At 43.5% G+C, this 18,176-nt stretch overlaps 1 protein-coding gene across 1 annotated transcript; it reads left to right on the top strand.

The window, feature by feature from the left end:
* Positions 1-1,002: 1,002 nt before the first annotated feature.
* Positions 1,003-10,385, top strand: LOC121479478 (carbonyl reductase [NADPH] 1-like). Its single transcript, XM_041735109.1, has 2 exons — positions 1,003-1,340; positions 9,678-10,385. The coding sequence occupies exons 1-2, from the start codon at positions 1,139-1,141 to the stop codon at positions 10,169-10,171; spliced, it is 696 nt and encodes a 231-aa protein (XP_041591043.1). The 5' UTR covers positions 1,003-1,138; the 3' UTR covers positions 10,172-10,385.
* Positions 10,386-18,176: the final 7,791 nt, after the last annotated feature.

Below are 18,176 nucleotides of genomic sequence, written 5' to 3'. Positions count from 1 at the left end.
TTTTTTCTGTTGAGGTTTTCCCAAAATTTAGTTCAACTACCATGATTCTCTAGCTCCCTATACTCCATCACGAACCACCTTTCTTTTGGGGAACATGTCAGTCCAACCTGAACCATATCTGGGTTCAGAAAAGTGACCCTAAGAGGGCAGAGTCCTGTTTGTGTTCAGGGTTCACAGGAGACATACCTTGTACAGGTCATTAGGAAATCTGGAACATTTGGCTCCTCCTTTGATGGAGGGACTGAAGCTCCTCTAGGAGCCTACTGCTTGATAACAGACACATTTCTACTGGCATCTCTTGACTGTGGCCAAGGCTCTGGAACACCACCTCCCTCCGCGTGGCCAAAGCATCATTCACCACACAGGCTGGTGCTTGCACTCCATGCAACCATGTCGTCATACCCCATGAGGCGGTAGTGACTGGAGCTACAAGAGCCTTGACTTCGCCATCTCAAGGGACCTGTGCCGGAATTTCCCTGGGGACATGGTGCTCACTGTGAGAGACGAGGCACAGGGACAGGCAGCCAGGCAGCATCTCAAAGCTGAGGGCCTGAGCCTGCACTTCCACCTGCTGGCCATTGACAACCTGCAGAGCATCCACACCCTGCGTGACTTCCTGTGGGAGGAGTTTGGAGGCCTGGATGTACTGGTCAACAATGCAGGCATCACCTTCAAGTGTAAGAACATGGGAACACTTAGGGCAGGGGATCTCTGTTAGGGAACCACACAGAGTGGGTTGGGGATGATGCCTGAGCCACTACTATGGGGTCTAGAAGGGCTTCCCTGGGGAGGGAGGTCAGACTGCAGGCACAGAGAGACAGAAGCTTCTGCGGGGTAAGTCTTATAGCCACAGTGCCTTGGTATCCCCGTGGAAAAATACGGGACCTGACCTAGTTATTTGGGTGTTGTTTTTTTTTTTTTTTTCTCAGTTTGGATCTGAGCCATTTGGTGAATACTTAACCTATTTTGTAAGAAACAACAAATTGCAAACAGAGGTAAACAGAAATCCCATTGTGCACACGTCCCTAGCCTCCCCAAATGATGCCAGCTTACACAGCTACACGGCATCAGCACAACCGATAAACCACCTTGAGACCATATAGTCCACTAACCCAGACGTTGCTGAGATTTCAATAGAATGAACACGAAAACTAAAAGAAGGTATTTGTCATATCCTGGAGTCCTCCCAGATGGCTACTATTTATTAATCTTCTCTGCTTCTCCCCTAATAGGTCATAATCCCACACCCCTACATATTCAAACAGAAGTAACCCTGAAGACAAACTTCTTTGGCACCCGAGATATATGCACAGAACTGCTGCCTCTAGTGAAACCCCAAGTGAGCCTGATGAAGGGCCCAAGCTGTGCTGTTTCTGGCATGATCTGGCCTCTGCCTCTCTGGCCTCATCCAGAAGACCCTGGCCCTGCTCAGCCAGGGCCTGGCCTCCTTGCCCGGGAGAGGTGTCCCTCTGCCTCAGGACTCTGACACACTTGCCCTGCAGTCAGCAGTGTCCTCTATCCCTCTACTCTTCCGCTAGAGGCACTGACTGTCCTATCCTTCAAGTCTTCATTCAAAACTCTCCTCAGAGAAGCCCTTTGCTTCCTCCATGCCCCTCACAATGCACTTCCCTGGGATTCCTCTCTGGACCCTTTCTTCTCCCTCTCCCTCTCTCTGACAGATTTTATTCAGACCAATGGACTCTGCTATCCAAATGTCTCTGTCCCCCGCCAACATCTGTCACCTGCCTAGAACACTCCCAGAGCTCCACACACACATACTTCCAAGCCCAAATCCTGCCCCTCCAGCCCTCAACTCTCCCTCATTTAAACATCTACCTTATCACAGCACTTATCATTTTCAAAAACATCCTGCTCACATAGCCCACAATCCACCAATCATGAATAATGTGGTCACTGTGCCCAGCTCCTGATTATCAGGGACCAGGTCTTAAGAGTGGTCCTATGGGTTTTGTCCTCTGCATTTTTCTGCAGGCCTCTCCTCCATCCCAGTTCTACAACAGATACTCAGCTATCATTTCTGGATCATTCCAAATTTCCTAAGAGACCCTACTTCTGAGTCTTTTATTCTGAGGTCATTCTCTGTGCCTTCTGGGTGCTCACTGTCTCCCAAAATTTCTTCAGGAGCACAGCCCAAGCTCTGAGCATCATTTGTAGGGATCTCTGTCATCAGACCTGCCAAAGACCAGGCCCATGGATTCCCCTTCACTTTCTGCAATGCTCTGCACAAGACAGACTGCCATCATTCCGTGGTTGTAAACTACTGTAATCCCTACCCCATGTGAATGTGATGGGGGAGCCACCACCCATGTGCTACACTAATTAAGATAAGCTGATACTTTTAGAATGATTAGGATGTCTCCCTTGAAAAGAGTACATGCAGGTACATTAGACTCCCCGTTCTGCCCCCAATTCCTCTTCTGTCCTGGAAAGTTCTCGTACTTCTTTCTACACTCCCTTCACTGGCATGTGGCAGGGCAGCTCTCAGAGGTCACCTGTCTCCTTTACTCACCACAAACCTTGAAGGTGGGATGAATTTACTTGTGCCACCCCCACACATCATACAGGCGTTCCCCCTTAGAAGGCAAAATGACTTCTGGCTGAGTTTGGATCTCACTTACCTCAACAGTGTTGGCTATTGCTGCCTTGTTGGCCTTGGACCAGAATGAGGAGTGAGTGCTCTCCTGGATTTGCTAAGGCAGGTTCTAATCAAACTCTACTGATCTTGCCTCGGGGAAACTAGACTGCATGGACATGGACAGGCAAGCTCTATTCTCCTTGTGAAAGTAGGGTTTTCTTGCCTATTGCAAGAGGAGACTTCTTCCCTTATTTGGGGGGATGGCAGCCACAGTGTTTCCTGTGACCAAGACTTTACCCTCTTTGGAGATCCTGTTTGAGAGAAATCTTAGCTAGGATAACCAAAAGCAAATATTGTCCCTCCTCTCCCATATTGCAGAAACTAGGATACAAAGAACAGTCTTGAATGACTTCACCGGATCTCTGTGGTTACAGAACAAATTCCAAGGACCGGTTTCTGCTCTATTGGCTCTGTTTTTTTGGCGTGAAAGAGGAAACTAAAGAGAATTGTGACATTAAAGACATTGAGGAATAGGAGGTGCTGTTATTTAATATTTTTAATCCTTTCTTCAAAAAGAGTTTTACAGAAATAATTTAGCCATTAAAAAAAGATAAGAATCTACCCAACCAGGTGGCCACCACCGATCTTAACCAGGCAATCGGTATCTAGGCCATGAACATCCCTTCCCACATCCATTGCTTTTCCCTCCCATTCCCTTGAATTCATATTCCTTTGAATCATTTGAATGATCCTCTCTTTAAAGTGCTAAACTTCTATTCTTCTTTTTTTCTCTTTTAATCGATATGTACTTATTTTTAAAAAATGTTAAGGTATACCCATGTTGAAGGAAGTGAGCAAAAGTTTGAAATTTGAAAACTCCTGTTCATCAGATATTAGCTAAAGTATTAGGAGAAAATACAGACTTGTAAGGCTACCCTTACAAAGGAAACCTTATCAAAAGGATTCATAATCTTCATTTGAGAAGATCTAGTATAAAAGGTAACTCTCTCTCTCTCACTCTTACACACACACACACACACACACACACACACACACACTGACATACTGTTTTCCTTGAAAGGATTGGTGGCTAGATGGAATATTTATATATTATCCCCATTCAGAAATGGAAGAATAATGGCTCTCAAGGACACAAGCAGAACTGATTGCAGACTGATGTCATGTGGCATCCTAACTAATGATTCTTCAAACTACACAAGCACCTCAAATATTTGCCACTGGAGCACCTTTCCAAAATGAAGCCTTATCCAATAATGCAAAACAAACAGAAAATCAAAGGACTCTGCTGATTGGGACCAAGGTCTTCCTCACTGCAGGCCCTCAGGCACCTCATGGAAAACCACTGGAGGCACATTTAAAACCCTGAAGTTTCTGTGAAAAATCCCTTATCACTCCAGACACTTAATACTGCTAACCTTGATATGAAAGAAGATGAATCCTCAAGGGAAAATGATGAATGTTGAATCATAAAAGGTCATGGGAATTGGCTGTGGACTTAATGCCCCTTGAAAAGGCTTGAATATCAAGAAATACACTTGAAGTGGTGACCCCAGAGGAGAAGATGTCTAAACTGTGTTACACACTACGTCACATACACTGTCACACACTCATACAGTCACACTCACATTCACATACAGTCCCTGTCTCTCACACACTCACCCACATCTCACACACTCAAATGCACTCACATACCCTTTGCACAAGGACTTTGGGATGGCCCATACACTTCCTAGCCCATATGCCTGCCATGTGTATTCCAGTTCAGAGTCACTAAAATGACCCTTGAAAGCCACGAATACACTTGACGACAAAAACGTTTACATCAGAGTCTTTGCTATGGAAGCTCCACAAGTTCCTGCACCTGTGTTTCCTGTCCTGAGCTGTCAGACCACAAGGATCTACAGTCTCATTCATTCCTATGAGGAGCCCCCAGGTGGCCACCCTGCCCCCTTGGGGATGTGGTCAGTGGGTGGACAGGCCTGGGGAAGAGGGACTAGCAGAGGCACCCACATCTAGCAATTTACCTACAAAACCATTCTACTGCCCGTCAGACTTCATTACACAGGTCAGTATTTTCACAGCTAATCCTAGACCCCCTGAGACAGACAACACAGAATAGAAAAGATGCCATCACTTCATTACAAACAGCCTATGGAAATTTAGTAGAGTTTCTCCTTCTGCTGTCAATGCTACAGGTATGTAAGGAAATGGTCCTGAGCCCCTGTGAGTAAAGACGGCTGCCTTTCTGGTATACCAGTTACCCCGTGTGGCTTCCTCGGGCCTTGTCTTCCCTTTGTCCTGCCCTTTATTGCACACACTTCTATGTTTTGCAATTTTGAATCATGAATATGTATTATTTCAATTGTGAAAAAGGCAGGTAATATTTTTTTTAAATAAATTCTTTGAGGATTTTATCTATTTAAGAGAGAGTTAGAAAGTGAGAGAGAGTTCTAGGTAATTTGTTCCTCAAAGAGTTAAAAATAGACCTGCCCTACGACCCAGCAATTGCACTGTTGGGGATTTACCCCAAAGATTCAGATGCAATGAAACGCCGGGACACCTGCACCCCGATGTTTCTATCAGCAATGGCCACAATAGCCAAACTGTGGAAGGAGCCTCGGTGTCCATCGAAAGATGAATGGATAAAGAAGATGTGGTTTATGTATACGATGGAATATTACTCAGCAATTAGAAACGACAAATACCCACCATTTGCTTCAACGTGGATGGAACTGGAGGGTATTATGCTGAGTGAAATAAGTCAATCGGAGAAGGACAAACAGTGTATGTTCTCATTCATTTGGGGAATATGAATAATAGTGAAAGGGAATATAAAGGAAGGGAGAAGAAATGTTGGGAAATATCAGGATGGGAAACAGAACATAAAGACTCCTAACTCGGGGAAACGAACTAGGGGGGGTGGAAGGGGAGGAGGGCGGGTGTTGGAGGGGAAGGGGTGACGGGCACTGAGGTGGACACTTGACGGGATGAGCACTGGGTGTTTTTCTGTATGTTGGTAAATTGAACACCAATAAAAATTAATTAAAAAAATAAAATCTTTAAAAAATAAATAAATAAAAATAAACAAAAAAAAAAAAAAGAAAGTGAGAGAGAGAGAGAGACAGAGAGAAAGAAAGAAAGCATGAGTGAACACAGGAGCAGGAGCAGGGGGAAGGGCATAGGGAGAGAGAGGAGTAGACTCCCTGCTGAGCAGGGAGCCCCATGCAGGGCTTAAGCCCAGAAGCCCAGGATCATGACCTGAGCCGAAGGTAGAAGCTTCACTTACTAAGCCACCCAGATGCCCCTGAAGGAAATTTAACTAGTTATAAGTAATATATATTTGAGAAGTACTCACTAAACTTTTTAAAAATTTATTTCACATTAGTGTAGAATTGGTTTCAGGAATAGGATTCCATGTTTCATCAGTTACATATAACAACCAGGGCTCTTCCCAACAATTGCCCTCCTTAATGCCCATCCCTCATTGAGCCCACCTTCCACCGTCCTGCCCTCCAGCAACCCTCAGTTTGTTTCTACAATTAACGGTCTCTTATGCTCTGCCTCCCTCTCTTTTTTCATCATATTTTATTTTTCCTTTCCTTCCCCTATGTTCATATGTGTCTTAAATTCCACATAGTGAAATCATACGATATTTGTATTTCTCTGGCTGACTCATTTGGTTTAGCATAATACACTCTAGCTCCATCCATGTTGTTGCAAATGGCAGGTTTCCATTCCTTTTGATAACTGAGTAATATTCCATTATATATGTATATATATCACATTCTCTTTATCCATGCATCAATTGATAGACACTTGGGCTGTGTCAATAATTTTGCTATTGTTAATAGTGCTACTCTAAGCATTTGGATACATGTGCCCCTTTGAATCACTATGCCTGTATCCTTTGGATAAATACCTAGTAGCGCTATTGCTGGTTCATAAGGTGGCTCTATTGTTAACATTTTAATGAACCTCCATACTGTTTCCTAGAGTGTCTGCACCAGTTTGCATTCCCAGCAGCAGTGCAAAAGAGGTCACGCCCTCTCCCCATCAATGACAACATCTGTGGTCTCATGAGTGGTTAATTTTAGAATTCCATACAGATATGAGGTGGTATCTCATTGTGGTTTTGATTTATATTTCACTGATGATGAGTGATGTTGAGCATCTTTTCATGTATCTATTAGCCATCTGGATATCTTCTCTGGAAAGTCATCTTTTCACATCTCTGCCTATTTTATGAACATATGTGTTTTTTGGGTGTGGAGTTTAATAGGGTCTCTCTAGATTTTAGATACTAACCCTTTATCAGATATGTCATTTGCACATATCTTTCCCTGCCCCGTCATTGCCTTTTAGGTTTTTTTTTTTAAAGATTTTATTTATTTATTCATGAGAGACACAGAGAGAGGCAAAGACACAGGCAGAGGAAGAAGCAGGCTCCATGTAAGGAGCATGATGTGGGACTTGATCCCAGGACCCCAGGATCACGCCCTGGGCGGGAGGCAGGGGCTAACCCGCTGAGCCACCCGGGTACCCTCCTTTTAGTTTTTTTTATTGTTTCCTTTGATGTGTGAAAGTTTTATCTTGATGAGGTTCCAAAAGGTCATGTTTGCTTTGTTTCCCCTGCCTCAGGAGATATATCCAGTAAGAAGTTACTATGGCTCAGGTCAAAAAGGTTGCTGCCAACTTTCTCCTCTAGGATATGGAGGATTTCCAATATCAAATGAGGGTCTTTCATCCTTTTTTACTTTATTTTTGTGTATGGTGTAGGAAAGTGGTCCAGTTTCATTCTTCTGCATGTGGCTGTCCAGGTGTCCCAATACCATTTATTGAAGAAACTCCCTTATTTCCATTGGATATTATTTCCTGTTTTGTTGAAGATTAGTTGACATACACTTGTGGATCCATTTCTGGGTTATCTTCTGTTCCATTGATCTGTGTGTCCAGTTCTGTGCCTGTGCCATACTGCTCGATGACTACAGCTTTACAATATAGTTTGAAGTCCAGAATGCTGATGCCTCCTGCTTTGATTTCCTTTTTTCAGCATTACTTTGGCTATTCGTGATCTTTTCTGGTTCCATGCAAATTTTAGGATTGTTTCTTCTAGCTCTATGAAAAATCTGGTATTATTTTGATAGGGAAATCATTGAATATATCGATTCCTTGGGTAGTGCAGACATTTTAACAATATATGTTCTTCCAAACCTGAGCATGAAAGTTTTCCCATTTCGTTCTGTCTTCTTTGGTTTCTTCCATAAGTATTCTCTAGTTTTCAGCAGTACTCATGAAAACATTTAACAAACAGGTCCCATTTATGTTACACTTAACATGTTCTTGATGAAATAAAGTACCGGAGTAAAAGACCCCTCTGTAAAAGGTGTTTGTCTTAGAAGACTGATACATGAAGAATATAGTTTCTACAGGTCCTTTTCATTTTCTCTCAACTTAATTTTCTCTCAATTTCTCTCTATAAGAGTCAGAGTGCCATCCATGCATCATCTCTTCCACTGAACTTTTTTTGGCCCTGCCATTCCTTAGTGGGAGGAAACTCAGATTTAAGTGCCAATGACTTTCGTTCCAGGATATTTATATTAAGAAAAGAAAAGTTTCCTAATTTTCTTGATCTCCCACTGTAGGTGTGATCTCATGACCTTTCTATGATGATAAAAAGACTCATTTAAATATAAAAATAGGGGTTCCTGGGTGGAACTGGCTCGGTCCATTAAGCCAGTCAGTCCATTAAGTCAGTACATTACTGACTCTTGGTATCACCTGACTCAGGTCATGATCTCAGGGTTATGTGATGGAGCCCTGGGTCAGGCTCTGCAATCTGAGGGGAGTCTATTTGGGATTCTCTCTATTCCTCTCCCTCTTCTTTGGACACTCATCTTTTCACATCTCCCACTTGCTAACGCCAGCTCATGAACTCTCACTCTCCCTAAATAAATAAATTTTAAATAAATAAATGTAAAAATATGAAATGAATTACTTATAGATGTCTATTAAGTTCATTGTTTAAATACTACTACATTTTCAGAAAAGAGTTAGTGAGAAATATGTCAGTGCTTTACACTTCTAACAGCTTTATTGAGATTCACCTATCGTACACTTCACCCATTTCAGGAATCCAACTCAGTAGATTTTAGCAATTGAGCAGTGTAGTGGAACCATCACTGAGTCAAGATTAGCACATTGTCATCACCCCAACAGTTTCTGGACCCTTATCTATGAGCCCTCTGTTCCCCATACCCCCTTGCCCAAGCAACCACCAATCTACTTTCTGTCCCTACTTTTTTTTCCCCTGGACATCCCATATATGGAGAATCATATAATGAGTGGTCTCTTGTGACTGGCTTCTTTATTTCAATGATGTAATCAAGGTTCATCCATGGTGTAGCATGGACCTCATTTCTTTTTAGAGCATCTCTTTACAACATGTCACTTTTCCACTGCCCCTTTCCATGACCATACGGCGAGGCACTTTGTCACTGCTCCTGAGAAGATGAAATACCAAACCTAGAGAAAACATCATGCAACTCAGCCCACTGAGGTGATTTGCTTTTAGCTGGACACAGCACAGTGAAAAGCAACTTATCCCAACATAGTCTGTTCACCTTCAAAAGGCCATCTTTAAACTCAGAAGCTGATTGTGAGCTACTAAACACTTGTTCATAGAGCACTGCTCAATTGACTATAATAAGGTCTCCAGGCAGTCCCAGAGGGGACCTATGAGGAAAAGTTGCTCTCTACCCGGGATGGCAGGGAGTGCCGTCTTACACTGTACTTGCCATGTTCCTGTATAGGGCACTCTCTCTTCTTTGTGGAACATCTGGGCACTACTCAGTCCCTTTAGATCATTTCTGTCACATCATCTGAGACATTATGGGTAAAACAAGGTTCAAGACTGCAGCATGTCCTTGAGTTAGAGAGGCAGTCTTCATTAACCCTCATAGCAAACTAGAAATTGTCTCCCAAATGGACAAAATACTAGCAATATTGGTATTCATCATTCTAATGCATGCCATTCTTTGTGACTCTTTGTGTTGTTTTTTAGGCAGAGTGGTGAATGTGTCTAGCATAACGAGCTTTCTAGCACTTAAACAGTGCAGCCCAGAACTGCAACACAAGTTTACAAGTGAGGCCATCACAGAGGAGGAGCTGGGGATTCTCATGAACAAGTTTCTGGAAGACGTAAAGAATGGAGTGCACAAGAAGGAGGGCTGGCCTGATATCAAAATAGCAGCCTATGGAGTGTCAAAAATGGCTGTTACCATTCTGTCCAGAATCCATGCCAGGAAACTGAGTGAGCAGAGGAGAGATGACAAGATCCTCCTGAATGCCTGCTGCCCTGGGTGGGTGAGAACAGACATGGGTGGAGCAGATGCCATCAAAAGCCCAGAAGAAGGAGCAGAGACCCCTGTCTACTTAGCCCTTTTGCCCTCAGATGCTGAGGGGCCTCATGGCGAGTTTGTTATGGAAAAGAAAGTTGAACAATGGGGACTCCCCTTTCAGTTCCCTTCATGGTTCCTTACTATAATCTCCTCATGACTGACCAAAAAGACTGCTATCCTGTCAGCAATATTCTTATAAAAAAAAAATAAAAGAGGGTTGAGGGAATCACTATTGCTATTGAGGACCCACGCTGAATTGCCCTACTAATTCTGTGAAGTTTCTGTGATTTCTTCTGTGATATAGAAGAAAAAAATGGAATTGATGACAATAATAAATGAACATTACATGCGAATAAACAACTCTAAGTCAATGTGCTATGTGTGCAGATTGTTTCATGCAACCAGCCTGAAACTCTAACAGACACTGAACTAGGTCAAGAGAAGGGACAGTTAAACTCAAGCTTGGTAAACATCAGTGAAGAGCCAGAAAATGAGTATTTTCTTATTTGCATGCCAGTGGTCTCTGTTGGACCTACTCAAATCTGCTGTTATAGCTGAACCTCACCATGGGTGATGTATAAACCCATGAACTGGGCTGGGTTTCCCTTGCCAGCATACTTTAGCAGCCTTCTACTTTGACATGGACAACCCCATGAATGTTAGATATCTCCTCTGGACTCTATAAATATCAAAATCACTGGGTAAAAAAGCAATTGTCCAGTGTGAAATGGGAGTGGGTGCTTATGACACATCCATAAGACTATCTGAGACAGGGGCACCTGGGTGGTCAGTTGTGTCTTTGGCTCAGGTCGTGATCCCTGAGTCCTGGGATGTGGTCTTGCATCAGGTTCCCTGCAGAGAGCCTGCTTCTCCCTCTGCCTATGTCTCTCTCTCTCTCTCTCTCTCTCTCTCTCTCTCTCTGTGTGTGTGTGTGTGTGTGTGTGTGTGTAACTCATGAATAAATAAATAAAAATCTACCTTAAAAAAAACCAACACAAGACTACTTGAGACAAAGAGGAAAAGTGAATATGGATCGGTATCAATGGATATGAAAGAATTATTGTCAAATCTCCTCAAGGTGAATGTGTTACTCACGTACAGACAAAGGGTCACCGAGCGGTAACATGAACATGGTTCAGCAAAATACCGACAGAAGGTAAACACATTCTAATAGTAAAGTTGTCATCATTGTGGAGCCTACCTTGGTGAATACATGAGTGTCCACAATACTTTTCTTTCCTCTTTCCTCTTTGAAAGCTCTCAACACAAACACCTGGGAAACAAAAGGCCCTGGCTCTGCCGCCTTACTGGATGACCTTAAGCAAAATCCTGCATGTTGCTGTATGTCAGTCTCCTCAAGTGTCCAATGGGGGAACCGTCATAGGATTCCTGTGAAGAGGAAGTGAACTCCTGCAGGGAGACAGGCTGAAAACAGTGATGGTGCTAAGTGTCCTCCACCATGAGTTCCTGTAGTGGGACCCGAGATATCCGCAGCCCCAAAGGGAAACTTCTGCCCTGCCCCAAACCTGGCTCCCCATAGGCTCCATGAATGCCCACCACCTCCACATCCCCGGCCCCCTCCACCTCCACACAGAAGCATCCAGGTTGTACAGACTCCTCTCCTCTCATGACTATTTTCACTCTTCACCAGGGGTCTTCTGTCAGAAATGAAACCTGAAGGCCCATGCAAGAAAGGGTAGGGTCCATGCTTTAGAAGATTCTCCCTTTGAAGGGGCTATTAATTTTCTCTCTGTTATTTGGCTTTTCTCAACTAACCTATGAAGAGTTTCAATGTCTAGGACAAAGAAATACCATCTCTCCTTCTAGCTTGAACAGAAAGTCAGTATTGGAAAGATCTTTTTTCCTTGATACTTTAAAAATAACACGTAATTAGGAGCACCTGGGGATCTCAGTTGGTTAAGTGTCAGACCTTCATTTGAGCTAATTTCATGGTATGGGGATTCTAAAATCAAGCCGAGATGGCTCCAGCTCAGTGGAGAATCTGCTTGAAATTATCTCTCACCCAATCTGAATGCCCCTTCCCAGCCCACACTCCTGTGTCTCTTTCTAAATAAATAAATGAATAAATAAGTCAGTTATTAAAAATAGCACTCTGGAGCCCCTGGGTGGCTCATCAGTTAAGCTTCTGCATTCAGCTCAGGACATGTTCTCGGAGTCCTGGTATGGAGCCCCACATTGGTTTCCCTTCTCAGTCGGGAGCCTGCTTCTCCCTCTACCTCTGTCCATTGTCCTGCTTCTGCTTGCTCTCTCTCTCTCTCTCTCTCTTTCACTTTCAAATAAATAAATAAAATAATTTGTTAAGTAGATAAATAAAATTTTAAAAGCACTTATTATACATAACACTTGTTAAATATGTCTTTAAATGAAACAAAAGATTACGCATTTTATCATACACTGGATAATGTAACCATCAAATAAAACATCCAATCAATACCTTCACCCACAGTGAGCTTCATAAACATCTGCTGCACTCGGGGACCCCTGGAATCACACAGAGGGAGAGCCCTGCCTACAGCCAAGTCTCAGCAAGGACCGAATCTCTACTTCTCCCTCTTGAGTTTCTTCAAAGAAATTAAGAGGTTCTGTGTCCTCAGAAGCACTTCTCCTGTGCCAGCAATTTTTTATTTTTTTTAATTTTTATTTATATATAGGAATGCATTGAATGCGTAAATTGCTCTGGGAGGCATAGACATTTTCACAATATTTATTCTTCTGCTCTAAGAGCATGGGATGTTTTTCCATCTCTTTATGTCTTCCTCAATTTCTTTCAGAAGTCGTCTGTAGCTTGTAGAGTATAGATCCTTTACTTCTTTGGTTAGGTTTATTCCTATCTTCTGGTTTTGGGTGTAATTGTAAAGGGGACAGATCCCTTCTTTTCTCTTCCTTCAGTCTCATTGTTAGTGTATAGAAATGCCACTGATTTCTGCATGTTGGTTTTGTGTCCTGCCACATTGCTGAATTGCTGCTGTATGAGTTGTAGCAATCTTGGGGTGGAGTCCTCTGGGTTTTCTACATAGAGAACCATGTCATCCGTGAAGAGGAGGAGTTTGACTTCTTCTGTGATAATTTGAATGCCTTTTATTTCCTTTTGTTGTCTGATTGCTGAGGCTAGGACTTATAGTATTATTTGAGAAGCAGTGTGAGTGTGGACATCCCTTTCTCGTTCCTGATCTTAGGGGAAAGGATCTAGTTTTTCCCCATTGACAATGATATTCGCTGGGAGCTTTTCATGCATGGCCTTTATGGTATTGAGAAATACTCCCTATATCCCTACTCTTTGAAGAATTTTAATCAGGAAGGGATGCTCTATTTTCTCAAATGCTTTCTCTGCATCTAGAGGATCTTATTGTTCTTGGCTTTTCTTTTATTGACATGGTCTATCACCTTGATTGTCTTATGAATGTTGAACCGCCCTTGTATCCTTGAAATAAATCCCACTTGGTTGTGGTGAATAGTCTTCTTAATGTACTGTTGGATCCTATTGACTAGTATCTTGGTGAGAATTTTTGCATCCATGTTCATCCGAGATATTAGTCTGTAAATTCTCCTTTTTGGTGGGGTCTTTGGTTTTGGGATCAAGGTAATGCTGGCCTCATAGAATGACTTTGGAAGTATTCCCTCCATTTCTATCCTTCAAAACAGCTTTAGTAGAATAAATATTATTTCTTCTTGAAATGTTTGGCAGAATTCCCTGGGAAGCCATCTGGCCCTGAACTTTTGTTTCTTGGGAGGTATTTGATGACTGATTCAATTTCCTTGCTGGTGATTGGCACGTTCAGGTTTTCTATTTCTTCCTGGTTTGACTCTGGTTATGCGTAGGTTTCCAGGAATGCATCCATTTCCCCAGTTTGCCTAACTTCTTGGCATAGACTTGCTCGTAATACATTTTTTAAAATAGTTTCTATTTCCTTGGTATTGGTTATGATCTCTCCTCTTTTGATCATGATTTTATTAGAGTCTTCTCTTATCCTTTCAGTAAGTCTGGCTAGGAATTAATCTAACTTATTAATGCTTGAAGAACCAGCTCCTGCTTTTGATGATCTGTTTTACAGTTCTTTATGGTCTCTATTTCATTGAGTTCTGCTCTAATCTTTATTATCTCTTCTTCTGCTTGGATAGGCTTTATTTGCTGTTCTATCTCCAGTTCCTTTAGTTGCAAGGTTAGCTTGTGTATTTCAGATTTTTCCAATTTTTCAGGAAGGCCTTTATTGCAATGTATTTCCCTCTTAGGACGGCCTTTGCTGGATCCCAAAGATTTTGAACAGCTGTGCTTTCATTTTTGTTAATTTCCCTGAATCTTTTTAATTCTTCTCTAATTTCCTGACTGACTCATTCCTTTTTTTAGTAGGATTCTCTTTAACTACAAGTGTCTGAGTTCCTTCCGAATTTCTTCTTGTTATTGAGCTCTAGTTTCAAAGTATTGTGGTCTGAAAATATGCAAGAGATAATTCCAATTTTTGCTATATGTTGAGACCTGATTTGTGACACAGTGTGTGGTCTATTCTGGAGAAAGTTCCATGGGCACTTGAGAAGAATGTGTATTGTTGCATTAGGATGGGAGGTGTGTAAATATCCATGAAGCCCATCTGGTCAGTATGCTTTTTTCAAGAGCCAACAATACTTCTATAATCCTACTCCTGGATTGTATCTCTGACATGGTACATAAATACATATCCATTAGGTCTGTGGCAGAGATAATTACTTCTGGTTCTTTCATTTGTGGTGAATTCTTCTGTTAGTCATTTTGTCCAGTGCAGAAGGACTAAAGGAGCAAGCAGAGTCAAAAATATCAACCATGGGGATCCCTGGGTGGCGCAGCGGTTTAGCACCTGCCTTTGGCCCAGGGCGCGATCCTGGAGACCCGGGATCGAATCCCATGTCGGGCTCCCGGTGCATGGAGCCTGCTTCTCCCTCTGCCTATGTCTCTGCTTCTCTCTCTCTCTCTCTCTCTCTCTCTCTCTCTCTGTGACTATCATAAATAAATAAAAAAAATTTTTTTAAATATATCAACCATGACCTAAGTAAAATACACCCTAGACAATTCCAAAGAAATCAGGGATGAGAAAGTAAAAGAAAGAGAAGAAAAAGAAAAAGAAAAAAAAGACCATAACGGTGAAAAACAAAATTTTTTAAAAAACAAAAATTTAAAAATGGTGGGGAGGATGTGGTTGGGAGACAGAATATATAGACTCACAGAGTGGACCAAAGGGTGATTCTCTTGATTCCAAATTTATATAAAGCAGCAAAACTTATATAAAGACACAATAGCAACCCCGAAAACAGAAACAAGATAAAAGAGGGGGGGGATTGGGAAGGAAAAAAGACCATAACCTCAAAGAATGGGCCAACACAGTGCTCCACTTGGTTCAGAGTCTTTTTTGGTCCATATGTTAGAAGATACTAACTTGCACAATTATAAAACAAGACAAGAGAAATAAATACTACATAACTTATACATTTACAAAAATTAAATTGAATATGGGGAAAGGATTCCAAAAATGGACCATATATCTAAGACATGTAATTGTAAAACTATGAAAGTCATAAAGGAAAAATCTTAAAAAAGAAGAGTTGATAAAATATTGTAGTTAAGGCAGAAAAGGATAAAAATATTGGCAATTTTTAACCTGAAAGTTAAATGAATCATAAAGAAAACAAACCTCAAGTTCTATATACTATTTCCCCCCAGCCTTGGAGCTGAGTAGTGGTGCTCCATCAGTAAACTGGCTCTCCCCCTGTTCTTCCAGCTGGTCTTCTGGGGGAGGGTCCTGCTGCACTGATAACCAGATGTTTGTGTCTGAGCGGAGATACCCCACCCCTTGCCAAGAGGCCAGAATCCATGTAAAGCTGTTTGCCCTGAGACGCCTTTGTTCCCTGGAGGCCTCACTTCTCCCAGGTGAAAGGAGGGGGAAAACTGGCGGCGGCCAGATCTCCAGCCCCAGAGCCAAGAGCTCCTCATATGTACCAAACCACAGTCTCCCAGTGTACACTGGCCTAGATGTTCCTGGGGGCATCCTAGGGGGAAATGATCTGTACAAATGGAAGGGTGCCAGCCACAGGAGGACCTTGCTGTCTTGAGCAGTCCCCAGTTCTGCCTGCCCGAGAGGGAATGGTGGACACCCCCACTTTGCTACCCTGTGTACAGAGGAGTGACCTTAAGAGGGCAGGGTCCTCCTGGTTGGGCTCAGGGTGCAGCCCCACTAGGGACAGACCTTGTATTAGTCATTAGAAAATCTTCTGGAACATTTGGCCCCTCCATTGATGAAGGGACTGAGCCGGGGCCTTGGGCTCCAGGAACCACACTGGTGCTGGATCCTAGAACACAGTTCTACTGGCATCTCTGGCTGTGGCCAGGCCTCTGCACCACGAGCCCTAGGTGTGGCCCACAAAGGATTTATTCATCACACAGGGCCACACTTGACATGCACGCAGCCTTGTCATCAGCCACCTGAGAGACTCTGGTGACGAGAGCCAGAAAAGACCTCAGCTTTACCTTTCAGAACAACCTGTCCAGGCAGTACTCTGGGGACATGGTCTTATGGCACAGGACAAGGTGTGGGGCCAGGCAGCCAGGCAGCAGCTCCAGGATTGAGCCCATGCTTCCACCTGCTGGAGATCGACGACGTGCAGAACATCTGTTCCCTGCGCAACTTCCTGCAAAAGTACTGGAGCCTCAACGTGTTGGTCAACAATGCAGGCATCACCTTCAAGAGTAACAACATGGGAACACTTACGGCCGGGGACCTCCATTAGGGGATCACCCAGGGTGGATTGGAGATGATGCCTGACCACTACTGTGGGGCCCACAGCGCCTATGGGACCTAGAAGGGCTTCCCTGGGGAAGGAGGTCAGACTGGAGGCACAGAGGGAACAGGAGCCTCTGGGAGGGTATGTCTTTCCAACCACAGCACTTTGGCATTGCCATGGATCAGGTTCTCAGGGACCTGACCAAGATTTTTGCAAGTTTCTTTCCCTTAAGAAAGCAAGAGGATCTGTATCCTCAGAAGCCATTTCTCCGTACAGACAATTTCACTGTATTTTAGAGGAAAGCAAACATTCCCATTTTGTAGATGAAGGCCACATCCCAAGACAACTACTGAATTCTCTTTTTCTACCTCTGAGATTCTCTTAAAATATTTCACTTGAACCCAAGAATCTCTAGTGCTCTGTTAAGCCATCACCCACCACCTTTTTGGGGGGGAAACACATTAGTACTCCCCAAACCATTGCTTGGCTCAGAATCGAGATCCAAAGAGGGAAAAGGACTAGGTGGTCTCAGAGTACAGCCCCAGAAAGGATGGATCTGTACAGTGCCATAAGGAACTTTCTGGAACATTTGGTCCCTCCTTTGTTGGAAGGATTGAGATAGGGGCTTGAACTCTAGGATCTATAATGCTGGATCCTAGAACACAGTTCTACTGGCATCTCTGGCTGTGGCCAGTCTTCTGTACCATGAGCCCTAAGCGTGGCCCACAAAGATGGCCTCACAGAGGACCATGCTTGACATGCATGCAGCCTAGTCATCAGCCACCTGAGAGGCTCTGGTGATGAGGGCCAAAAAGGGCCCCAGCTTCACTTTTGAGCCCGACCTGTATGGAAGTTCTCTGGAGATGTGGTGCTCATGGCATGGGATGAGGCTTAGAGTCAGGCAGCCGTGCAGCAGCTCCAGGCTGAGGGCCTGAGCACCCGCTTTCACCTGCCGGACATCGACGAAATACAGAGCATCCCTGCCCTGGATGACTTCCTGCACAAGGAGTACGGGGGCCTGGACGTGCTGGTCAACAACGCAGGCATCGCCTTCAAGTGTAAGAACACAGGAATGCTTAAGGGCCGGAGACCTCACTTAAGGGACCACCCAGGGTAGGTTGGGGAAAATGCCTAAACCACTACTGTGGGCCCCACAGCTCCTATGGGACCTAGAAGGGCTTCCCTGGGGAAGGAGGTCAGCCAGGAGGCACAGAGAAAGGGAGGGTAAGCCTTTCCAGCCACAAGGCCTTAGCATCGCCATGGATCAGACTCTCAGGGACCTGACCAAAATTTCTGCTTCTCTCTTGTTTGGATCTGGGCCATTTGGTAAATGTTAACTTATTTTGCAATAAACAAAAAAAATGGCAAAGACACACACAAATCTCATGTGCACT

This window comes from Vulpes lagopus, chromosome 20, assembly GCF_018345385.1.
Source record: "Vulpes lagopus strain Blue_001 chromosome 20, ASM1834538v1, whole genome shotgun sequence".
In the NCBI taxonomy this organism is placed as follows: Eukaryota; Metazoa; Chordata; class Mammalia; order Carnivora; family Canidae; genus Vulpes; species Vulpes lagopus.
The sequence above is the reverse complement of the archived record's forward strand: the minus strand, read 5'-3'. Positions and strand labels throughout refer to the sequence as shown.